Source organism: Pleurodeles waltl, chromosome 10 (assembly GCF_031143425.1).
Source record: "Pleurodeles waltl isolate 20211129_DDA chromosome 10, aPleWal1.hap1.20221129, whole genome shotgun sequence".
In the NCBI taxonomy this organism is placed as follows: domain Eukaryota; kingdom Metazoa; phylum Chordata; class Amphibia; order Caudata; family Salamandridae; genus Pleurodeles; species Pleurodeles waltl.
In genome coordinates, this window is record NC_090449.1 from 153,940,081 (window position 1) to 153,966,866 (window position 26,786).

The following is a 26,786-nucleotide window of genomic DNA, read 5'->3' on the forward strand; positions in this document are numbered from 1 at the left end:
TGCAGAGTAGAGTGCATCGGCGTAGAGTGCAGTGGTTGAGTAGAGTAGCGTAGAGTAGAGTGCAGAGGTATAGAATGCAGTGCAGATTAGAGGGGCGTACAATGGATTGGCGTTAAGTGCAGGGCCACAAAGTTGAGTGTTACAGAGTAATGTGCACTGGCAAGGAGTATATTGGCATAGTGTGCAGTGTTGCAAAGTAGGGTACAGTAGCATACAGAGAAGTTGTGTAGAGAAGATTGGTGTGACCTAGACTGGAGTGGTGTAGAGTGAAGTGGTGCAGAGTGCAGTGGCGGAGTGCAGTATAGGGCTCGAAAAATACACTCGACCACTCGCGTTGGCGAGTCTTATTTGATCAGGTCAAGCTATTTTTAATACTTACTGCCCCTTCTGGTGTGTTGACACTGAACAGGTGTTCTGTTCAGTTGAAAAGTGGAGGGGCAATAAAAGATGCCTTTAAATCTTGTTCTTATGTCACATTGGCTCTGTGTTCACAGACAGAGGTCAAAAGTCAGCGTTCTAGGTCTTTTTAAGGCGAACTGTGTGACCTGCTGCTTAAAATGTAAAATAAAAGGATATGGGGCGTCAGGCTTTTCCTAATACACAACATTTAAATGACTAAGTCAACTGTGCAAACATTTCAAAATATATTTCAGTAGTTGTGAAAGCCCTTTTTTAATATTTCTGTGTGATGAAATCATATTCTAATAGGATGAAAACAAATCAGAATACTTTACATGTTGATGTGCAAAGATTTGTTTTCTGAAACCTGATTTTCACAGATTGTTAATACACTATTTAGTTTTATCTGTAAAGCTGCAAGTTAGTGGAGAGGTTTTTGGACATTTCTTGGAAAGTTTTTGTGTGTGGATGATATTATGTTACCACAACATGGTTAAGTAATATATTTATTAAAATTGAGTGTTTAAACAAACTGTGAAACGCTCCTGCCCTAATGGCAATGTTGTTAGTAAACTAAAAGAAGTTTTAGGTTATGTGGCTAGACCTCATGGGTATGTGGGCTAGATTCTTGTGATGCATGCAGCAAACTTTAGTCTATTTAATCAAACAAAAGAGGTTTTTTTGTACTGCAGAAATGCTGAGCTCACATATTGAAGGTGCAATCAATTGTGAGAATTAAGAAAAAGGCGACTCTGTAAACTATTTGCCTAGGATCACACTATTTGAGACCCGTTTACAGGTTAAGTACATTACAGTTAGTTCGGGTAGATTATTTAGGTTACTCAACCTGCAGGTCTAGTAACATTTTTATGATATTACGAGCCCTGCAGTACTGTAGAGTACAGTGTCAAAGAGTGCTTTGTTATAGAGTAGCGTGGTACAGAGTGGAGTAAAGAGGCAAAGAGTGGAGTGAAACAGAGAGCAGTGGTGTGGAATGGTGTAAGGTGGAGTGGTGCAGAGTAGAGTGCAGTGGTGTGGAGTGGTACAGGGTAGAGTGGAGTAGCGGAGTGGTGTATTCAAGGTGTGTTAGCACACTGCCATCACAGACAACACATTTTCGATTGAAATGTCCATTACATTTGCACACATATGCACTTTTACTAATAAAACTATACAATGCAGATGAAAATGTGTGACAACTGCATCACCTAGTTTGATTAGTTTTGATCATGTTAAACAATTTTTTCCAACACATCAGAAATAAAAAAAAATGATTAATTTGTGCATTCATAATTCTGACAAATTCTGAAATACTTACACAGTTCATTTAAATGTTGTTGTGTGCTAGAAGAAACCTCTTTCATACCATCAGTATCCAGCAAGATTGTCACATAAATCCTCTTACTTTGAAGTCATACAAAGAAAAGCATAGAAATGTCTTTGGAAGACAGTGCCTGACATTTGACCTCAATCTTTGAATGCACAGCAAATGTGCCGAGATAAGAACAAGATTTAAAGGTAACAGAAAGCAGGTTTGTGAGGGAATACAGAAAACACGCTCTAGGCAACTGGAGGGATCAACTGAACCTCGAGCCCTGAAAGCTAATAAAGCCAGCAAATGGAAAGTTAGAAAGTGTAAGTTACAAACCACAAAGCCAACGGTAATTAACAAGCTGAATTCATTCATAGGTGAACTTTCTGAAAGTCCCGAAGATGTCTGTAGCAAACCAGACAGTTGCGCTGTCTGGTAGGCTGCAACCTAAAAAGTGCTTTCACAATTACTGAAATATATTTTGAAATATCTGTGTAGATCATTTACAAGTTATTTAAATGTTGTGTGCCCTGCATCAAACTTCAAAATCCTCTAACTTTGCAGTCGAAGAAAGAAAAGTAAACTTCAGCCTCCCACAATAAGCAGCAATTTATAAGAAGGCATAAGCTGACATATGACTTCTACCTTTGAATGAACAGCAAATGTGACAAGATAAACAGGAGTTAAAGGTGTTAATATTGCTCATTCACTTTCTTGCTGTACAGAACATCTGTTCTTTACTAGCTGGAGATTTCACACCAGACCGGTCAGTAGGCCCCGAAATAGCTTGCCCTGATGAATTGTCACATCCCATGTTGAGTGTGTAAGTGTATTTCTCGAGGCATGTTATAAGACAATTCTTCCTTATGTCCTTGGCAGAGAAAGGAGGACCAAGGACCCCCAAACTTCCTTTCCACCCATAACGCTTTGGGGGAATAAGCACACTTTACACCCCAATGAAGTGTGGCCTCCTTTTCCTCATATGTCTTTGGAGTTACTTCAAGGAGATTCATCAAATTTCTATTTCATAAAAGAATCTGTGGTCCTCCTGTGAGGTGGACGGGTCCAACATGGTTACTGTATTCATTTAGTGCAAGACACTCCTATATACAGGTCTTAAATATATTTAGTATGCATGAGCACTGGAATTGTTTTCTAAAAGAATAAAGGTCTCATGTGACCACTGATTAACAATACAAAGCATGCACAGCACGTCATGCTTGCTCCAAGGTTCCATTAAACAATATTGTCATCAAGTATAAACAGGTTGACACATTTGATAAAGGCTACATCACAACAAAGCTTACCTGAACAGTGAAATCAGTGAGTATAATGAAGCACTCATTCTAGAAAAATAAATCTAACCACCTACCTGCACCAGGGCAAGAACTTTTTCCTGTACAATGGTGGGAGGATTATTCTTGGGCAAGATGATTTTTACCAGAACTCCTTCTATAAAGTCACGACTAGCCACTAACGTGTGAAAACGATGACCACAGTTTTTCACGCATGTCTCCAAGATCTACAAACAAAAAAATACAATAAAAACACAATATTGACACTCCAATTTACAAGCTCAGTTTGGTTGCTCATGAAGAAAAAAGAAATAGGTTACTTACTTTCGGTAACACATTATCTGGTAGAGACATATTCTAGTTGCAGATTTCTTACCTTAGAATTACCCCCAGAATCCAGAGATTTTTCTTCAAGCAGTACCCTTGCGCGCCATTAGGTGGCGTCAGTCGACACCGCGTCCGGCGTTGGCATTGTGGTCGCAGTGATGATGTCACGATTGTATATAGGTGCCAGCACGGCATGCTGACGTCAGTTTCTTTTCACAACTTTCCATGCCAGGAGCGCAGAGTCATGAAGAACACTGAGACTGGTAGCCAGAACTAGGGCCGTGAAAGGGATTCCCTGTCCCTAGAAATCAGCTTGCAGGAAGGATGGGTGGGTCAGTAAGGAATATGCAACTAGAATATGTCTCTACCAGACAATTTGTTACCGAAGGTAAGTAACTTGCTCATCCGATAGAGACTTATAGTTGCAGATTAATTACCTCAGAATAGATACCCAAGCTGTACCATCCCCAGAGGAGAGTTTGCGAACCAAGATCATACTAGGAAGTCCTGCAGGACCGAACGGTCAAAACGGCCTTCCCTGCAGACCAGACTGTCCAGGCAGTAGTGTTGGGTGAACGTTTGCAGTGATGTCTACCTTGCTGCCCGCTGTTGCTCTGGTGGAGTGAGCATGCAAACCCTCAGGGGGTTGCTTCTTAGCCAAAGCATAGCAAATGTTGATTCAGAGAACAACCCATCTGAAGATATTCTCTTCTGCATCGTCCGTCCTATCTTTTCACCCACATAACCCACAAAGAATTGATCGTCCACTCAGAAGTCTTTGGTACGACTGAGGTAGAACGGCAACCCTCTTTTTGGATCCAGACAGTGGAGTCTCTCCTCCTCACTAGGAGGACGTGGGGTGCGTAAAAAGTAAGCAAGGTGATGAATATACATACACGAAAGGGCATGATTACTTTAGGGAGGAAAGAGGCCCTAGTCCGAAGAACCACTTTGTCAGGATGGACAGAGATAAAGGGTGGCTTTGAAAAAAAGAGCATGCAGCTCACTCACTCTCTGTGAAGAAGTGATGGTTGTTTTTAAGGTGAGGAGCTGAAGAGGACAATTAAGAAGAGGCTCAAAAGGAGCACACTTAGGGAAGATAAGGACCAGGTTCAAATCCCACCGAGGAATTATGAATGAGGTAGGTGGGAACATATGAGTAAGATCTTTGAGGAATCTCACAACAATGGGAGATTTAAACAAGAAGGAATGATCAGGAAGTCTGAGGACGGCAGACATTGCAGACAGATAACCCTTAAGGATACCCAAAGCAGAGCCCTGCTGGACAAGAGAGAGAATAAACAAAATAACCTCAGACATAGGTGCAGAAAGGGGATCAACACTTTTGTTGGTACACCATTCCACAAATTTATGCCAACGACAGGCGTACACTGTTTTGGTGGAGGGACGCTTGGCTGCCAAGATAACATCACAGACTTCAGGCAGACAGTCGAAAGATGTCAACTGCCACTGCTTAATCTCCACGAAAGGAGGAGGAGACTGGACAGGTTTGGGTGGAGAACCCTCCCCTGATGCTGCAACAGAAGATCCTCCTGAAGAGGCAGTCTGAGTAGAGAATCGATGGCCATGCTCAGAAGCTCGGAATACCATACTCTGAGCCCAGTCCGGAGCCCCAAGATTTACTGGGCCTGGTCGTTCTTGATCTTCTTGAGAAACTGTGGGCAGAAGTGGTATCGGTGGAAAGGCATATAGGAGGCCTGAGTTCCACTAGAGATGAAATACGTCGCTGAGCGAGTGCCACCGTGGAAACTCCAATGCACAAAACAGCTGACATTGCATGTTCTTTGCGGAGGCAACCAGATCTAACCAAGGCACTCCACACTGCTGAAGACACCTTGCGCGACCTCCGGGTGGAGACGCCATTCGTAATCGACCATGCATTGACAGCTGAGTTTGTCTGCTCTGGCGTTCAGAGCCTGACAGATGTTGAACCACCAAGGATATGCCCTGACGTTCCAGCCATGTCCAGAGACACAGGGCCTCTTGACAAAAGGTCCATGACCCCACCACGCCCTGCTTGTTGCAGTACCACATGGCGGTAGTGTTGTCCGTGAACACCTGCACCACTTTCCCATTGAGAGAGGGAAGGAATGCCTTTGATGCAAGCCCAATCGCCCTGATCTCCAGAAGGATGATGTGGGGCCAGACTCCGCTAGAGACCAGACAACTGATCTCTGCCTCTCCCATATGGCCGCCCCAACCTAGAACGGACACATCTGTCACTACTGTGAAATCTTGGTTTGTTAGCCACCACTGCAGATCTTCTGCAGCTCCTTCCGACATCTGGACCATGTAAGGGAGATTCCTTTGATGCTGCGCCCACTGGAACTTCAGGTCCCACTGCAGAGCCCTCATTTGTCATCTGGCATGTGTGACCAGCAGGATGCAGGAAGGCATGAGGCCCAGCAGCCTCAGAGTCATTCTCACTGAAACCCAGAATAGAGGTGGGAGACAACAGCCTGGTGGGGAGCCCGCCTTCAACAGCCACGCATCGAGGTGGGGGGAAGAATGAAACCCTTAGCCGGCACAGATGAACCGCAAGCACTGCCATCACTTTCGTGAACACCTGAGGGGCACTGGTAAGGCTAAAGGGGAGCACGGTGAACTGAAAGTGCTCATGACCTACAACAAACCTCAGGTAATGCCTGTGGGCAGACAGGACGGGAATATGAAACTAAGCTTCCTACAAGGCCAACGGTACCATCCAGTCTCCAGGGCAGAACAGACAGGGGAGGCGGGTATTGCGGGGGAGTGGACTGGGCTGACCGCTGGCTCCCTGATCCCTGGGGACGTTGGATCTCATGTCCTCGGGCACGCAGAGGCTGGCCAGCGTGAGCGGCACAGTGGTTGGAGGAAAATGGATGCGGTTGGGCACCCTCCTGTAGCCACGAAAGGGGTGAAAAGCGGACTAAGAGGGGAGAGGAGCAGCTGCGACCAACTTGGGAAGAAAAGGGACAGTCATAACCCAGGACTCCTTAAAGTGCTTGAGCTCAGAGTCCGCTTTGACTTCTACACCGGGAAAGGTCGCAATGGTGAGACGGACGTCGGCTCGGATCCAGAAACGGATCGTGGAGTGCCCCAAGGAGCAGAGGCTGAAGCCGCCAGAGCGAAACCAGAGGGTGCCCCCGCTGACCCTACTGGGCCTGAGGGCATCATAGGAGGGTCGGTCTGCCCAAGTATGAGGCGCATGGTCTCATCAATGTCCTGAGTTGGGTTTGAGTGGCTCTGGCTCCCAGAAATTCAGGGAGGAATGGAACCGACCCAGAAGCAGGGTCCAAAGGCAGAGGCCTAGAAGGATGACACTCCTACTGTGTTGCATCAGCCGAGCGATGGGGTAAAGTCGAAGTACGCTCGTCCTTTTTCGACAACTTCTTCTGACCGGAATGTTTCAAGGACTTGGAGTGGGACGAGGACGAGTGGTGATGGCTCCGCAAACTGTTTTGTGACCTTACTCTCGAGCGAGACAGAGTGACGCTGAGCCGACCGCCAGGCTGCCATGAGCTTTAGGGACCGCTCCCTCAAATCCTTTGGGTTCACGGCCTGGCTGTCGGAGCACAACCTTGGGTCGTGATCGCACTCCAGACACCACAATCGCACAAGGTGCGGATCCATCTCTGACATCATTAAGTGAAAGGAGTCACACTGCTTGAATCTGGTCTTATGGGAAGAAATCTCAATGCACCAAGAAGTCAAACATTTTGACAGACGGGATGAAAAAGTCAGTCAAAAAGCGAATGAGGGTAGTTCTTTGCCCGATCCGTGTGTAGGCTGGCATGGAAAGAAAATAACTTATATCTGCGCGCCGGGATGGCGCCTATATACAACTGCAACGTCATCATGGCGACCACGATGCCAACGACTGATGCAGAGTCGACTGACGCCACCTGATGGCGTGCAAGAGTTCTGCTCTAAGAAAAATCTCCGGATTTAGTCTGACGCCTGTTGGGGGGAAATTCTAAGGTAAGGATTCTGCAACTATAAATCTCTATCAGATATTAAGTGTACCAGCAGTGCCATCATACCAAAACTAACCACAATCCTAAGTAACCAGCTTATTTTTTTATTTTACTTTTTTCACCCCCTCATTGATGAGAATGAGCTATGAAGCCAAATAATAAATGCAACAAGTTGAGGCACATATTTGTTAATAAAAACCCTGTCTTCATCATGGGATTTCACAGCCTGCCTACAAAAACAAAATTAAAGAAGCATTGGGAAAGCCAGTAGGTTTCACCTATGCAAAATCTATTAACTTCGTAACTATTTTGTTCACATGTTGATCAGGAGTGCGATCTGCTTGCTTAAATCAAAAAAGGCACTTCGAAGTGGCCAGCACCGACTGCATCATAGCACGTTAAATGTTACTTTAAGCCATGTTGCAGATGCCCGAGCTACTGTGCAACATGTAAAAAACAATAGGAGGGGGGGGTCAAGCTACACAAGGGAGGAGGATAGGAAAGACATCGGAGAGTGGAAGGGGTTGGGTGAAACCACAGGGTGGGTGACAAAAGTGAAACAAGATAGATGTGGCCTAAAGGCCAGAGAAGCCAACTCTGGAACTGGAGTGTGCCCCGGTGCCCACTGAACATCCTGCGATGGGCAAAACACTATATCTCCCTGAAAATACAAACAAAGTGAATCTGACCTTGTGTAATGGTATGACATTGCTTATTGTAACATCACTTTGAACTACATATGCTAATTAGTACCCGACCTTTTTTTCGTAGGATAGGTGCCCTGTGCAGTGCAGCATGGGTTTGTGATACGCCATCGATCCACAAGGAAATTGTGTGTTTCATTCTGCAACAACCAAATGAAAAACTCTCATTCATCACAAACCTATCAAATCGGAAGGAAGTAGGATATGGCTAGAAAACCAGGAGCTTATCATGACCAAGCAAATATGTATATACAAAAAAGCTTGTCCTCCAATTCTATATTTAAATAGGGAGGGCTGACAAACAAACCAGCTTCCTGCCTCTCTTGGCCTGGCTTTGGGCTATGGCAACCATTTGCCAAGCCCTCGTCCAGCCTGGCTGCATGTGGGATGGGAGGGATTAGCGGTGAGCGTGAAAGGAACTAGCTTTTCACTTCAATGGTATTCCAGCCCACTTGTTGCACTTTTCTTTCTTCCGCTTTGTCTTCCTTTTTCACACCATAGTCTTTAGTCCACTCTATTCTTTTCCCTATGGAGAGAATTTGCGCTACCTTAAATGCCAAAATAAAATAAAAGAACAACCAGCGGGAGGGGGTTGGGGACAACAGAGTGTGGGAAATAACAGCAGGGGCTCATATCGCAACACTTATACATATGCATGGTGGGATCTTTCTTCACAAGCGCACACAAGTAAGAGGTGTTATGTTGCACAACTTGAAGAGGAGGGCGGTAATATGAAACACTGCTTATGAAAGCGTCTGAACATAAACATGCTTACAAAAGTCTAACATGTACATTTTAGAATCTGCACCCACGAGCCCGCAGCACATTTGTGAAGGTGGTCTTTGTACAGTACCCCACTAATTATCACAACCTTCGCAAGGATTCCCTGGGGGCCAGAATTACATTATTGCAGGTTGTAGCAGAGAAGACATACTGCAGCGGCCCTAGAGACACAGGAGCATTGTAAAGATGCAACAAGTGCTCGTATGGAGTGCGGGCATGGAATGACAAAAAAAGTACCACCTCAGAAGCAGGACACTAGTGAAGGACACTGGCTGCCAGCCACTCATAGCCAACCGTAAAGGATACTTCAACCAAACTCCAAGGAACAGATGAAGCCTACAAAGCTGAGGAACAAAGAGAGGAAGTGCAGCCAGAAGACATCAGAGGTTGCTGCTGACCATTTAGAAACAAGAAAAGGAGAGTGACCGGGGAAGCCTACCAATCGTAAGTAATGGAAAGGCTGGGGGCAGGCAGTAAGCCCCTTTAAGATTTTTTTTCTAGCACAAAAGATTTCGCCACAGCGCAAGCGGTGTGCAGGCAAAACCTCAAAAGAATCTTTGAAGCAGACAATGGACATTGGAGACATAAAAAATCTACAGTGGGAAATGAAGACTAGGCAAGCTGAACCCTATAAGGCCCTAAAACAGATTCTTTAGAGAAAAAATATCCCTGATATCAAACATCACAAAAAGGGGATCTCCCAACTCAAACCGAAATATTGGATTCAATGAACCTTAATAACTTGGATCAAAAAGGAAGAAAAAATAAGGGGAACTTCAGTTTTTTTAATTGATGTGGGTCAGCAAGAACGGTAATCTGATGGGAAGAGTTGGACATGGGACCACTCCCACCGGGAACGGTAGGGGTCTCAGGTTCACCTTTAAGGTAGAGTTTCCAAAATCTTTCATCAAAGACATTAAATTATTCTTAAGCCACCCAAAGGTGACTGTATATGCACCTCAAAGTAATTTTTCAACACTATCAAGTTCAATTGTTTGATCAAGCTCCAGCACAGATCTCGTCACAACATTCCATTGGCTCCCGCTTTGGTTTCTCAGCCACTAGTTTAAGAAACATAATACCCAAACAAGTGGAGAAAAGTCTGGAAAATCCAAACTAGACAAGTGATTTGAATATGTGAGTTTTGGCACATATTCCAAATTGCTTATTATTACCAGGAATTTATATTAAACTGGGTAGAGGGTAAAAACAGTGCACTGAATAGTGAGGGATTCAGGTATTTACCCTTTAAAAGGAAGGTTAGAGAACGTAAGGAAAAAGTGCAGAAAAAGCGAGACAAGAAGAATCAAGCATGATTATATGATAGCTATGTTTCAATGCTAGAGAATTCCCTCCACTATGGCTAAACAGTTTGCCTGAAACATGCAGACTCTGCAACTTTTCATATATACAATTTGGCATCTTGGGAGATTAGACAGGAAGCATACTGGAGTAAGGTGATCGTAGCAAAGCAGTTTTGCTCCCCGAATTCATGTGCGAAAATCAAAAGTGCCATTTCTATTGGATTCACATGCTATAATAGGTGTAAAGAAGCATTAATTATCCTGCCTCGTAAGGATTAGGTGTACATCTTGCATTACTCAGGCCACAAATCTTTGGCTGTAGCCTCAGTGAAGGTGTGAAAAAGAGGTCCATAGACAAGAAATCCCCTCAGGAAGATATCGGCTTCAGCACTCCAGCCACCCTCTACCTCTAAAAGTGCAATAAAGGCAGAAACCCAACACACAGAATAATCTTTCAATGTAGTCATCCAAGCGCATGAAGGCATCTGTGGTTAGATCTAAGAGAATTGAAGAAAGATGAGTGCTTTTCTTTGACATGAATTGGGGGGCAGAGAAAGATGAACAGGGCTCAAATGGTGGCAATGCAAATCCTGACGCTCGTTCTCTTCAGTGCCACAAAGATGAATGCAGAGAATATAGCAAAGAACTGCGCAGAGGCACAGAAGGGAGAAGCAATTCGTCATTCTCTTCTCGAAAAGGTGCAGCCAATGACTATGTCAGGAAGAGAAAGAATTAAGATATGGTCTCACCTCCTTCTGCACCACAGTAATGTGGAAGCCAGAGCTGTCTGGGCAGAGATGTCCAGCCTTCTTAAACACAGTCTTCTTCTTCAAACCTTGTTAGACATACTGTGGGAGAAATAGGCCCTAAACCTTATCTACTTCCTTGGTACCAGAGCAGTATCTGGGAGAGCTGGATTAACAGAGGCAAGACTTGGATAGCTGGTGTAGCAGAACAAAGGAGGAAAATGGGTGAAGGCCAGGCCCACACCAGTATTACGGCAGAACTTAGCTTACCCTTCTCTAAACTAAAGTAAAAGAGTCAGGGTGCAAAAAACAGTTATGGCACACAAGTGCATCCACTCTTCTATTCTCTTTAACAGTACATGTGAACAGACGAGGAATACATTGTGAGTTAAGAGCCCTGAAGTGCCCCCAAAATAGCAGGCCATTTACAACTGCCTCTTTCCTCAAACAAGAAAGTCCAGAAAGATGGTCACCCTTGATCTTCCTATCACAAATGAAGCAGGTGCATCACATCCCCTGTGTGTGGATACTAAACCCCTGGCATGATGCTAAAAGAGAAACATGCTAATAAAAAATATAATGAAGCTACTACAAGGACTCTCAAATTGTAGGGTACAATCAGAAGACCATTCAAGTTACTCCCAAGGAAAGATAAATTCACCAACCCTGCAGAAAACCTAGCTGAAAACACAAAAGAGACAACCACTGTGAGAGGTTTATTAGCTTTGTCAATGTTTTTAGCCATGTTGTACAGGAGCACGGTTAACAGTAAAAAGAAGGCACTATAATGCAGTCAATGCTGCCCGTGCTTAACATTGACAAAACCAAACAGAAGAGCTATTTGGCTTTGTCAACATTTTTCTGACATCATATACAGCAGCGCTATGACAAGTGTCTAACATGATATATGCTGCAGGGGTGTGGAATTTAATAAAATATTGACTTGTCCATGGGACAGGTTGCTTTATAAATCTACTTGACCTGTAAAAAAAAAAAAGAAAAAATTCTAATTGTCCCTTTGGTGCCATGTAGTGTGGTGACAAATTATGGCAGCAATCTCACTATGTAAAAGCTCTAATAATAGCCTCTCTGAATATGCCAGGGCTAATACTATAGTAGGACTTGAATACTAGCAATTTCAAGCTCTACTGTAGCATTTTCCTTATTTTGCCACCTCTTTGCAGATCTACGTACTGGGGCTGGAGGAAGCAGTAAGCAACAGTTCCAGGGATGGAATGTGTATGTGAAACCGTACTAAAATGCATGTTTTAAGGATGTTCACCAGCTCTTCTCTAATCTTTTCCCATACCAAGAAAGGTTGGAAATTTACTCTTGACAAGGGCAGAAATAGAAGTTCTCCCAGGATTGGGAAAAAAGTAGCTGGAGGAAAAGTGAACTTGTTAGCACTCAATAGATTTTCGCATGAGCAAAATGACACATCCATATTTGCCTGTGATAAAATACAGTTCACAAATATGGTCTAGGACTACGGTTTCTGGTCTGCTTATGTGAATTCATGAAAACCACTAATGCAAAGACATATCATGAGTGCACTTTTGTGATTTTCTTTAAGAATTTGGCCCCCAATTAGGTCTGCTGTTAACCAAGACATTTTGTTTTAATTCAAATTATATTTCTCTCTCTACCCATCTATCACCTGGCTTTACTGTGAGTGATAGGATTCTGCTCTTCCATAAGGAGCATTATGGCACCCAAAATAGTTTTGTTCAGTACCTGGAACTACTGGGTCAATGTGTGCATTTGGAGACCATTTTGTTTTGCTTTTTGCCAAAGTTTTTACAATAGTGAGGGTCTGACAGCTTTCACAAAAATAAAGTATCACAAAAGCAATATCAAAACGAAACACGCATTGACAAAACCAAAAGACTAACCACCAACGGCGGATCAGTTTGGCTTTACCATTGCTTGTTTATTTTTATGTTTCTCATTATCTTGTTGAGAATGATTACACTGATTTTCCATTATGAATATTTTTGGGAAATACTAGGATGCATCAACAGTTTATTAAATGATGTTTTAAAGAAATAGTACCTAAAATGTCACAGTAATTTAACAAAACCATTTTTTCCTTACTTTTTCCTTACTTGGATTTATCTCTGAACATTTTATTTGAAAAGCAAATAATTATCAATCTTGCTTACAAGCTTCTGCAAACATCTGCATCTAATCAGAGAGCATTCTTGGAGTATTATACCTAGCCTCATATTGTTAAACTATTCAAATGTGTGTACATGCATTATTTTACTGGAACTACCGTCAGTAGTGCAGTGAGACCTTACAACATTTATTTAGATTGCTCACCCTAATAATAAAGGCTTTGCATTCATTAACCATAAATGCAAGCTCGGACAGTATTAACATATTGACACAAATATCAACCTCAACTGCAGAAGATTCCCTTTTCTGTAAACTGAGAGCCAATGGGTTTGTGCTGCAGGGGTTTGGGCCTACATGTCCCAAGGACAAAATAAACATGAAAACTTGTTGTCCTTGACCCCAAACAATATGCCCTGGGTGTCTGGCTATAGGAATTCCACATCCATGCTGTACAACATAGCTAAAATACATTGACAAAACCAATAGAGCATTCACAGGTGAGAACTATTGACTTTGCAAATGATTGTTTTTCCTGGCAGGAGGGCAGGAGGCAAGCAACAACGAGTGTGTGCAAGGTGGGGATGCAAGCAAGAATGCAGCGGGAATGGGGCAACAAAAGAATAGAGCAATCAACGACAGAGGCAAGCAATTACAACAGGGCAAGAAGTGACAGGACAAGCAACAACCAGCAGGCACGATATTCTCGGGCAACAGTGACAGTGACAGTGTAAGCAACGACAGTAGAACAACAACATGGCAAGCAATTCCCACTGGGAAAGCAACAACGGAGCACCAATGCGGAGTGGGGTTGGGGAGACTGCCTGCAAACACAAACATTCTTCTGGAGTGCTACAACTAAAATTAAAATAAAGTACACCTGAAAGTGCGCAAGCAATGGAAGGGCACTGGATGACGAAAGGCAGCAGTACTTGGACCATGCAACAGAGGAGAGACAAATACATGAAGAGGAAGTCACACCAGCACATGCTGACCAAAGAGAGCAAGCAAATGAGAGCGACGAAGCCATCAATGGTATACAATGAGCAGGCTCTAAAATGCTATAAGTCAACAAAATGTCTCGCAAACGGCAGCACAAAACATCATGCTGAAGAGCTCCCTGTGTGATAGTGAGAATTCAGAAACAAAGATGCAGAACAGTCAGTCATATGATTGCTCTGAGAAAAGTGTCCATTATCTGGGGAATAAATCAGGGACTCAGATGAATGAGATGGTTGGTGTGCTCTCTCTGCAGTTGTAAACAAAATCTGGTGAGAACAACAACCACCAGCTGTCACAATGCTGCTAAATAAACCTGGGACAATGCAACATTTTGTTGAACAACACTACGGGAATAATTTGGGTGTCTGATTTACCAATGAACCTTTGCTGAACCCGAATCACAACAGTTCAGCTTATGCTCCTAATGAAAATCTATTGTGCTGGAGCAGCAGTAGGTTCAGTACTAACTATGCGTCTAAGTAAGGGACAAACATCTGGATATGAAACAAGCACTGGCAAATCCAACACGTCTGGCTTACAGTCTTGAAAATTGCGGTCTGGGAAAAAAAAAAAGTAAACTTCATTTTCTGTATACAATGCATCCATGAGATAAAGAACTTAATATGTGATGAGTCAGTGTACTTTTGAGGTGTAATATAGTTATTTCTGGATTGCATAGCACACATTAAGTGGAAACAAGAATAACATCAAATTGCAAACAGCATGAGGTGCGGAAAAAAAATACTCCTCTGGGCGGATCCAAACCCAGCTCTCGCTATATTTCATAGACAGAAGCAGTTTAACAATCAATCAAACACCTACTATATCAAGCCGGAACTAAAAAGAAGGTTATCTGTCAACACTTGCCGTGAAGCTGTTTGAGGATACGAATTTTTAAGGTTTGCACTCTACTATCATCTAGTGGATGGATCTGGAATTGTTTCATACATTGAAAATAATCGAATGGGCTTTGAAAGAGGACAAGAAGGCGCCACCAATTCCCTCTAATTATAAAACATGCTTCGCTGTAGTCCACTGTAGTTTAGTCCAGGATAAACGCCACCAATTCTCGACTTCTGACAATTTCAAACACAGACTGCCACAAAAGGACTGACTCAAACAACAAGCATTTGCAACGCAATGGGTCTTGAATTTTTCCGAGTTAGAGCTATTAAAACTCCTAACCAGATTTTTCTAGCCATAGAACTTGAAAATCAAAGGTAAAACAATTTCACATAAGCGAGCGGATTTCACAACGCCACCTCCGCCATGAGCATCAGAGATAAGGAGAGACACAAAAAGAAAAAGAAGTTCGCTCGCAGTCAACCTTATCGGCAAAAGCGCAATTAGCCATGTAACAGGGGCGATAGCCAAGGCGGTAGTAACAAAACTGCCCCAAGGAGGGACAATAGTAAACCATTTACCAATGTCATCAAATGATTTTTGAAGGGCAAGCCCACGAACGAGTGATAGTGATGGGCATGAGGTGGGCTTTGTTAAAAGCCCAGATACATACCAACAAGTCGGAAAAGCAGTGCATGCGCACTGCTATGCTTGCCCTAAAAAGGCGGGAGTGAGGAAAGTTATGGGGGGGGGGGGAGGGTACCTCAGTTCCCCTGCCACTGTTAAATCAATACCACTAGGGAGTGAACCTCCTGAATTATTTCTTATAAGAAGCTCACCCATATATTTCTATGTGGCAAACTTAATCATCACATCCTCACCCGGTATAGTTGTCTATACCGAGCAGGTTCAACCCCTCGTTTCGGGGTGGGGGTACTTTGATGTGATAGGGGATCTCTATCTTGAGACAGGGAACAGATTAAACGATTGTAGATGTCCCTCAAAGTACTCAAATGTATTGATATTAGGGCAACTTTGGAAGATTAAAAGCAGTAAGATGGGACATAACTGGAGTAATAATGGTTCCTATGTCCCATGGTAGACATGCTTCAGATGGTTTGCTGAACACGGAGGTCATCTGGTGTAAGAAATAATTCAGAAGGCTCCCTCCCCATTGATACTGAATTCACAGAAGAGCGTCAGAATTAAACTTTTGGTTCCAGATCATCCTAGAAAGAATTTCTAGTAAGTTAAGCTAATGAAAATGATTATGTTCCTTATCCTGTAAGCATCTGTTTTTGGCATGTAGTGCTATAGATTCACATGCTTGCAAACTCCTGCCATCTAGTGTTGGGTCCAGATGTGTGCAGGTTATTTTTCTACGAAGAAGTCTTTCGAGTCACAAGGTAAAATGACTCCTTGTCTCGGTGATAGTGCGCATGGCCATCGACTCCATTGTTAGATTGTTTCCCTGCAGTCGGTTGAGAGTGGAGTGTAAGTGTTCGTACCAAGATGTCCATACATATCAGAGTATAATAAAAGTACTGCAATGGCCACAGGTGTCCGTAGAGGAGGCACGCACATGTGAATCTACAGCACTTCATGCCATGCACTGCTGTAGATGCTTAGAGGGTAACATAATCCATTCAATGGCATGTGTGGCTGTACATACACATGCTGTGCACAGACTATAAGGCAGTGCCCTCCAGAAAACGGTGACTAACCTATGGGTGCTGCACTTGTTTGGAAAAGTTTACGTAGCACAGCCTGTCCTACATTTGTTTGTTGGTGTGCTTATACATCCACACAGTAATGCTTAGTGAAGGTGTGTGGTTGACCATGTAGCTGCTTTATAGAGTCGAGCTAGTGGTATATTGCCCAAAAAGCTATATATATTCCTAATTTACAAGTGGAGTGTGCTCTAGGTGTTAGCAAAACCTTTAGCTTTGGTGTAACATGTTTGAATGTATTTAGTATCCATCTTGAAATGTCTGATTTGGATATGGGTTCCCTGTGTGAGAGGAGTGAAAAGGCAGCAAAAAGTTGTTTGGTTTTATAAAACTCTTTAGTTTTATCAATATAGTACATTAAAGCTCTTCTTACATCTAATGTACGAAGGGTTCTTTCTGCAGCAGAATCAGGTAGCAGAAAAAAATACGGTAATTCAACTGACTGGTTTAGGTGGAAAGAAGAGACTACTTTTGGTAGGAATTTCGGGTTAGTTTGCAGGACTACCCTGTGTAGTTGGAAGAAAGGTTCTTCCATGGTTAATGCCTGGATCGCACCGACACATCTAAGTGAAGTGATAGCAACAAAAACATTTCTTTTTTAAATCAACCTTCCAAGATATAAATTAGAGAGGGCATTTATGCAACTGTTCGGATGGTAAACCCATAAGTGTGGTAAGTACAACGTTAAGATTCCACATAGGTGCAGGGGTAGCCCTAGGTGGAATTACTCTTTTAAAGTCCTTCCATGAATGCTTTAACGACTGGTACTTTGAACTTTGATGAATGCTGTCTGTTTTGCAAGTAGGTGGCAACTGCAGCCAGATGTAATTGTGTTGAAGTGTACGCTAGACCAGAGGTCTGCAAATGAAGTAGATATCAGACAATATTTTGAACCACTGCCTGAAATGGATAAATGTGTTTCATATGGCATGAGAAAACAAATCTTTTCCACTTAGCAGTGTAACACGCTCTTGTTGTGGGGTTACGGGATTCTCTGAGAATAATCAAACATTCTCATGGGAAACTGAGGTAACCAAACTTTATGACCTCAGGAGCCAAGTCGCAAGGTTGAGTTTCCTTTGGATTTGGCGACTTCCCCATGGTTCTGAGTGAGAAGAACCAGGTTGAGGGGAAGTTTCTTGTGAGGCACCACAGAAAGTTCAAGCAGTGTAGTGAACCATGATTGACTAGCCCAAATGGAAGCTATTAGAATGAGGGTGAGAGAGATTTGCCTGAGCTTCTGAACCACAAACGGAAGAAGTGGGAGAGGTGGAAATGCATAGGTAAATGTCCCTGACCAGTTCATCCATAGAGCACTGCCCTTTGATAGAGGGTTTGGCAGCCTGGAGGCTAAGTTTGGGCATTTTGCTTGGACTTGTTGCCATATGCTGCTGAGGATGTCGGCAACGTAATTGTGCATTTATGGGAGGTGTTCTGCTAACAGGTGAATGCTGTGAGGTATTGTCTACCACCAAATCATCTGAGATAGGCATGATAGCTGTAACGTGTCCCACCCCCCTTATTTTTGTAGTTAAAACATGGCCGTTGTGTTGTCCGTGTGCTCCCCATCCTGTGAGTGATGCATCCGCTGTGAGAATAATCTGGGGAACAGGGTCTTGATAGATTTTGTGAGTTCCACCACTGCAGAGAGTGATGTGTGCGGCTGCCTACCAATACAAGATCTTGTAACTGACCCTGTGACCATTGACACACCAGACACACTTGCAGCGGTCACATCTGTGGTCTTACATGTGGCACTATTGCAATACAAGATGCTATCATGCCCAAACACCTCTGAATTGTTCTGTTATGTCGTGATTAGGGATGAAATATTTGAAGCAACGCTGTAATGTTGTGAATCCTGGTTGCATTAGGATAAGCTAATCCCAGTTTTGTGTTGAGACTAACCCCTAAATAAGGCTGAATTTGTGAAGGTTAGACTTTTGTATGTTGACTGTAAACCCTAGTTGATGAAGTTGTAGAATGGATTGAGTATGTTGCAGACACAACGGATTCGTACTGGCTTTGATGAGCCAATCATTCAGATATGGGAATACATGAACACTCTGTCTGCGTAAAAGTGCTGCAACTACCGCTAGACATTTGGTAAAAACGACGGGGAGCTTTAGTGACTTCGAATGGGAGTACCTTGAACTGGTAATGTGCCCCAGACAAAGCCACCTTGTTACATTAGAGGAATAACATCCTGTAGAGTCACCATATGGAAATGCTCTGAAAGGATGCAATGATTTAATGGCCTGAGGTCTAAAATAGGCAGTAGTTAACAGTCTTTTGGGGAATGAGGAAGTATAGAGGATAAACTCCTGACAGTTTTGCTGTTGAGGAGGGACAGGTTCTATGTCTGCTTTGAGCAAAGTGGCTTGTACTTCTTGTTTGAGCAGGGTTAGATGTTCTTTGGAGAGACTGTGCCTGCAAGGGGGGGTGGGGGGGGTGGGGGAATGTTTGAAGATATTTTGATGAGCTCCAGACAATAACCATGTTGGATGATATCCAATACCCACTGATCTGTTTTAACTGTGTTCCATTTGTGATAAAACTATTGTAGTCTTCCCCCGACAGGTGTTATGTGATCACAGAGAATGAGGAAAGAGTAACTATTTTGAGGTGGAGGGTGCAGTGTGAGGGGAAACACCCTTTCCACGACCCTTGGAATTATTCCTCTACATGTGCCTCTGTAGTATTCCCTTGAAGAGGAGGCATGATGTTGCCTATAAGAAGAGGTAGAAGGTGTGGTCTTTCTACTGTGCTTATATGTGGGGCGAACAGGACCACGAGGAGTGGGGGTCTATAATGCCCCCATTGATTTAGCAACCTCCGTCTCCTTTTTAATTTTCTCTAATGTTTGGTCCACCTAGGGCCAAGTTCTTGATCAAAATGTGCATTTAGGAGTGTTTGTTGCACCTCTGGCTTAAAACCAGATATGCGCAGCCAAGTGTGCCTACGCAACAGTATGCTGGTGTTAATTCCTCTGATGGCTGTGTCTGCTGAGTATAGGGCACATTTGATAGAATAATTTGAGATAAGCTTACCCTCCTGTACTATTTGATGACCCCCTTTTTCATACTCATCAGGGAGATGTTGGGGGAGTTTCTCCATTTCATCCCAATAGGCCCTTTCGTACCTTGCTAACAATGCTTGGGCGCAATCCACTAATGGTTGGCTTCTTGTGTTGCAACCCATTTCCCAGACGCATCGATAAGTTTAGTCTACTTAGCTGGCGGAGGGACTCTGCGGTTTGCGAGTTTGCTCTTTAGCAGGCATTAGAGACTACAAACGAGTCTGGGGGTAGTTGGCCCTTGACATTAGGTGGGTCTGAGGGTGCAGCTTTGTACTTTTTATCTATCCTTAGGGTAATAATGTGTGCCTGCACCAGATCTTTAAAAATTAGGACCGAGTGTCAGAGCATGCCTTTTAACATGGGCAGATACTGACATGCCCTAGTGGTGTTTGGATAATGTTTCAAAAAGAAACTCCTCCCCAATTGTATCCTTGTGTATGGGGGCCTGGTGGTATGTAGCCGCCCTAGCAATAAGCTCCTGGGACAATGTTGCATCATCTGGGAGTGAGGGCATAGCTGGGTAGAAGTCTGGGTCAGTAACCACTTGAGGGTCAATGTCATATGTGTCTCATGGATCTGTGGGCTGCTGTTCATTAGTCCCTCCCTGATTCCCCAATGTATGATTGTGGAGAGCCTTGCAAAGTGATTTCACCTATATCACTAAAATGATGTGGTGAATGAGGTGGTGGATGTGGAGGAGAGGCAGGTAAAGGTGGCTGAATGGGACTGGTGGCAATGTCCTTCTTTTTCTCCTTTGGCCCGTTTGGAGGTGCATTAAGATCAATGGCCTCCTCAAAGAAAAAGCTGGTACTTAGATTAGGTAGGTGTTGCCTGCACTGCCTTTGCCAAAATCCGACCAGTTGAGGGCTGGATGTGGATTTTCTTTAGTTACGGACCAATTCTCTGGGTCATAGTCTCTAGTATCGGCTTCGGTGCCAAAATGGAGGGTTTTGTGCTGTGCTTAGCCTTTGTTTCGGTGCCGAGGTGGTCGGAGCCGAAATAGCGGAAGCCGAGGTGGTCGGAGCCGAAGAGGTAGCTGGTCGGCTCGGCACCAACATTTATCATTTTGATGCGGTTGCAGGTGGTTTCAGCTTGGCTTTCAGTGCCAGGCCTGAGTGTGGGGCATTCTTAGCAATTGTTTGCGGCCTACTCTGGCATGTTGGCGCAGAAGCCGTGCTTTCAGTTGGAACCGAATGTCTTAGTGGGTTGGACAGGGATATGGGTACTCACTGCGCGCTGTCCTGAAGGAAGGTCTTGTAAATGCATACCGAACTCTATTTTGTGATCGGATTTGAAGTCTGGAATGTAAAAGACCTCCTCCTCCACTACCAAAGCCTCGTGCAGTTCTTCCTGTTGTTCGACATCATGGTGACCAAAGATGTTAGATGTCTCTTCTAGCTCTTTGCGCTGCATTTCCTTTCGATGCACTTGACGATCCCCCCCAATGTTTTCTTCGATTGGAAAGATCGACAGGCCTAATAGTTCTCATTATGATATTCAGGAAAACACAGGTTGCAAACCCAAAGAAGGTTGGTATGCAAGTAACTGGTGTGGCATTTGGGACAGAACCGAAATGGAGTCTGGTCCATCAGCAGCACATAGCTGATCGAATCTGATTAGATAAGAAGATGCCCGAAGGCTGCTTGTAGAACGACAAACATCAAACCGATGCGTGACAAATTTCTCCAGTTTTGAAGGATGAGCGTAAAACAAGAATGAAAACAATACAGATGGGTATAGAGATGAAAAATAGAGCGAAGAGTGCACAAAAACGGTCTCGAACTAGAGCACCGAAGTACATGTCCAAACCCGATGGCTAAAAGAAAACAATCTAACAATGGAGTCGATGCCCATGCGCACTATCACTGAGAGGAGGAGACAGTTTTCCGTTTGACTCGAGAGACTTCTGAGAAAAACAACTTTCACACATCCGGACCCACCACGGGATGGCAGGAGTATGCACAACATGTGTATCTACAGCCACACAAGCCATCAAACACACATTTACACCGTCTGAAGGGGGAGAGGATTCAATGTCACCTAAACATTTAGGCTCCTTCTTTCCCATATAAGTTCAATTCTTAATAAAGATCAATTAACAATAAACATCTATCATCAAACTGGCCATGCAGAACCAACATTTTGGGGGTCATTATGACCCTGGCGGAAGGCGGAGAAGCGGCGGTAAGACCGCCAACAGGCTGGCGGTCTTTCCCCAGCGTATTACGACCATGGCGGTTACCGCCATGGACATCTGCCGGTTCTCCGTTCCGCCCGCCAGGGCGGAGACGACCGCCGGGCTGGAGACCTGGGTCTCCAGCCCAGTGGCCGTCACTATACCGCCGGCGGTATTTTGACCCGGCTTACCGCCGTGGATTTCCTGCGGTTGGAACTGCCATGAAATCCATGGCAGTAAGCACTATCAGTGCCAGGGAATTCCTTCCCTGGCACTGATAGGGTCTTCAATAGACCCCACCCCCACCCCGACTCCCTCCCCTACACCCCTGCCACACCCCCAAAGTTGTCAGGGCCCCCCTCCCACCCAGACCCCCAACATCACAGAACTCACACACACCCGGCACGCACGCAGGCATCCACACACAGTCAGACACGCACACCCACATACAAACATACACGCACACATCCATACAGACATACCCACAGACATACACGCACTAATTCCCAATACACGCACTCACACACCCCCTCTACATACACAGACGCACACCCCCATGCCCCCACGCAACACACAACACCCCCTCCACCCCCCTCCCCTAACGGACGATCGACTTACCTTTTCTGTCGATCCTCCGGGAGGGGATGGGAGCCATGGGGGCTGCTCCGCCAACACCACACCGCCAACAGAACACCGCCACGCCGAAACACAGGACGTGATTCGGTGGGCGGTGTTCTGTTGGCGTGACTGTGAAGGTGGAGCAACCTCCACTTCCCCGCCACCCACCAGTATGGCTGTTGGCGGCTCTCCGTCGGAAAAAGGACGGAGAGCAGCCAACAGTCATAATACGCCGAGCGGCAAACCGCCACTACTGGCGGTCTTCCGCACGGCGGTCCCTCGGCGGTCTTGTAAAGAGACCGCTGAGGTTGTAATGACCCCCTCTATATCTAAAAGGACAGGGTTATGAAACCAACCACAAACTCACAGCCCAGCAATTTGAAGCACTCCTCTTCTACTTCAATCGAGTTCAATTTTCATAACGCTTAAAAATCAAACAGTTGCAAACTCATGAACAGCAGGTTCAGGAACGACCAAGCATGCACAATTATAAAGTGCAGTTTTATGACAAATCAACTAACCTAAATCGGAAAGACCAATATTTTCACCACTGGAATAAATAAACTAATCCTAATTAAGGAAAAGAATTTCAATGCTAAGAAACTATCGAAAGGATCTCAATACTATGATAGACACAGAGGCAGGTATTTTACCTTTTTGTTTTTTCTACAATTTTCAGCTGCCATAAAAAAACATCCATAGCCGAACACCACATTTCCCACCAACCCCTGGACAGACTCTTAACAGGCTCAATAAATACCTATAAAACACTACAGATCTTCAAATCGTCATTCACATAGACACTCTGCGTCTCTCTTTGTTACTCAGAAGCCAGTTAAATACTCCCTGCTTCATAGTTCACTTGACTCTGTGTAGTTTAATTGTGTATAGAGTTAATATAATAGTGTGTTTTTCACCTATTTGGTAATTTCTGTGGCAATCATAACACAATTGTTCCTTTCAGACAGGGCACAGGCACCCCATGCATATGACTGCAGTGGTCAGGAGGCCTCATGCCAACGCCCGTTTTCTTGTGGAGCTGTGTGTTTTGTTAGGGGGCAGCTCATTCCATGATTTTGATACCTTAGCAGAAGCGGTTTTCATGCTCTTAACCGAGAGCACAACTATTGCCTCGCCGGCTACTGGCCATCTCCGGATCCAGCATGCCCAGTAACGTGCGTCAGCAGCCACACTGCTTTGAGTGGCGTCTCTTCACACAGAGGTGCTCATGTTGTACCAGGGCAGGGCTTGGTATTAAAGAGACGAACACTCTTCAGCACGGTGCACACATGCTCCACTCTCTCCGGCCGCTGGTTTCACGCGCCTTAGGCTTCTTCAGCTCTGAGCCGAGAAAAACTGTATTCAGAGGATTTAGCAGTCCCTTTTAGGCCAGCTTTTCCCCTTCTAGCGCTGGGACCACAGTCTTTATTGATTAACGTACAATCATTAGTGCACAAGTTCCCGATGTGGTTCACCGTTTCCCTTTCATTTTTGTAGGTGTTTGCTTTTCACCTAATGATTCTCCTCGGTGTATTAAGTGGGGTATTATTAATTGCCCTGGCAGAGCTTAGGATCACTGCCCTTGGGTGCAGGATGAGTATGTAGAGGAGAAATATTTGTCTGTGCAAAATACATTAAAGAATGCTGTGACAGCTGCCAACAAGCTGTTAGGCAAGCATTTGTATTAAGTGCTTGAAAATGTTTAACATCTATCACCATATGGAGAGTAAGTATGATTTATATGCAGGACTGAATTAGCGAGAGTGAAGTTTGAAAGTACAGATGGGATTTGTAAGGGAACTAATACCATGTGAAGTGGGGATGTATATGGTTTTAATCAAAGGTTACATCGAAATTAAATTTGTGTTTATTTTTTTCCGATGAATATTTGGATTGATGTATTCTGTTTATGGGTTGTGTATTGCACGTTTTCTATACTATCTTTTAATGTATTTTAATTGTTTTTCTTATAGATGTTACATGAAAATATATTGGGGTCATATATGTGGCTCTGAAGGAGGTTCCTTTGTCCACCAAAACGAGTCAATGGATTAGTAAAACAGGATCTGCAGTGCACGATCTGTCTTTATATGCGAATTAATTGATTCATGGACACCTTTTGACATGAAGAGCAGATATGTTTTATGAAGTCTAACTGTTTTGACTCAGATATTGTCATTTATGTTTTGTATGTTATCTTATTTTATGTTATGTAGATGTGTTGTACCTATATTTGTGAAAATATTTTATAAAAGGTGATTAATGCCATATATATTTTTTCTAAACTCATTTGGTATTTGGTGTGTATTATTTTACCAGGTTTTGGGTAGGGATACATAGAGAAATCTGAGTGTTTTATGTGATACCTATGGGATTTTTTTTTACTTCACCTATGGGGATTTTTTTTTTTACTCTTCTCGCCTAAGAATGTGAGATACACTGACTTGCCCTGCAGATCACAGAGTCCTGCTCTTGGTTGCTTTCCATATCAGGCCCTCAGTCCAGAGGCATGATAGTTGTGTCTGCTGAAGTGGTGGCCAAAAGCATTACAGCCTGCCATGTAGACTTAAAAGAAGCGACAGTCACACTCCATAGCCATGCATGGGCCTTTTACAGTAACAGCCTTTCTGAACTCTTCAATCTCAGACAGCTTGATCTGAAAATCACTTGGTTAGGACAACAAAACCCCCAATGGTAACTGGGCTGAGTGTTTGATCAGTATGTCATCGGCTGCTTGCAAAGCACTTTGTTTCCATTTTCAGTAAGTTGTTGCACTGTTTGAGACAGTGGCGACTGTCTCCAACACTGAGCTCTTACATGAAACAATGCAGGTAGCACCAAAACAATATTGTCAATACTTGGGTGCATTCAGTACATGAAAAGAAACTCTTGCATCTGTTCAACTTTCAATAGTTGCATCGACCTGGAGTCGAGCACTGCGGTTTCACGAGACCACATTTATGCACTAACAGCAAAGGCCAAACAAAGAAAGACAACATAAGGACCTGCACCTACTACTGTACCTTGAACTGACTAATTGAAAAGATTCAACATCCCATTTCGTTGGTCCAAGAGCTGTTGGATCAGATCAGGCAGGCCAATGTGTTCACAAAACTAAATGCCCGTGAAGGACACCATTGTAGCAGGGTAAAGGAAACCTTTGAGTGGAAGGCAGTCTTTCATAATACATCGCACGTGTTTGAATACACAATGCTCTTTGACAACAAAATGATTTTAGAGCATTCCAGCACCTTGTCAATAACTGTGAATACACAGACATCTTTCAACTGACAAAATACTGTTTTTTTTCCAGATAACTTCAGTGAACATGTTCACCTCGTGAGGTTAGTGCTCCTGAGGTTGTGTGAAAACCATCTGTTTGTTATGCAAAGACATGCGATTTTCAAAAAGTCAGAGTGCCCTTATTGGGGTTTGGCATTTCACTGCAGAGACTGACAAAGACCCAACAAAGGCACGAGCTATCTTATATTGACCTTCTCTTCAGGAACTGAAAGAAATGCAAAGCTCATCTGGTCATTCATCTAGATCAGCGTTTCCCAACCTGTGTTCCCCGCACCCCCTGGGGGCTGTGACACATACCCAGGGGGTCCGCAGGCCTGGGCCGTATGAAGGCACTTCTCCAGCTAGGCCCTCTGCAGAAAAATGTGCGTGCTTTTTTATCTGGTTATTCATTTGTGCGATAGCTTTAAAAGCACTGCAAATTTCAGTGTAAGCTCTCGGACAAAAATAAAAGCGTCAACTCTGGTGATTAATGCACCTATTGGAGAGATGGGAGTTTGTCTATTGGCAGATTTGACTCATTGGAGGTAGTGCAGATGGCTAATATGCCAGATGCAAAGAACATGTATCATGCAATGAACCACATTTTATGTGCGTAGCACAGTGGGTTACCGCTTTTGTAACAGAGATTCTTTTGTTATTGTGAAGTTCATAAATCACAATCATAATCTAGCACAGTGAGTTATGAAATGCCAAAGAACTACATGGAACAAATTAGAAAATTATATTTTTTTCCAATTCTTTCATTACTGTAAAAAAAAAAAAAAAAAAAAAATTGCTTGCATAGGAGTATGTTATTATTAAAGTCAAGGTTAGACACTGTGTTAAGTTCTGAATCCTGAGTTTGTGTTTCTCCAGACCAAGCGCTCTTAGAAAATGTCTAACAGTATGGATGAGGTGAATCCTACACCCTGTGGTCCCCTGTAAAGTGCTTTGACACCCTACACTGGTATGAGAGGTGCTATAAATCAAATTAAATACATGTGACAGAGAGGCTATGGAGAGATTAGAGGCCTTTATGGTTTTACTTCCTTTGCCCACCACACATTAAATTAAAAAGTTTATGTATCTAAAAA

At 43.7% G+C, this 26,786-nt stretch overlaps 1 protein-coding gene across 6 annotated transcripts in view; it reads right to left on the reverse strand.

Annotated features, from left to right (window-relative positions):
• The window catches only part of TOM1L2 (target of myb1 like 2 membrane trafficking protein), a 336,841-nt gene that overhangs the window by 211,088 nt on the left and 98,967 nt on the right, over nt 1-26,786 (reverse strand). For all 6 annotated transcript variants that reach the window (XM_069210085.1, XM_069210083.1, XM_069210081.1 and 3 more), the window contains exon 4: nt 3,084-3,233. In XM_069210085.1, the coding sequence (XP_069066186.1) occupies nt 3,084-3,233 (150 nt within the window). The remainder of the gene's footprint in view (nt 1-3,083; nt 3,234-26,786) is intronic.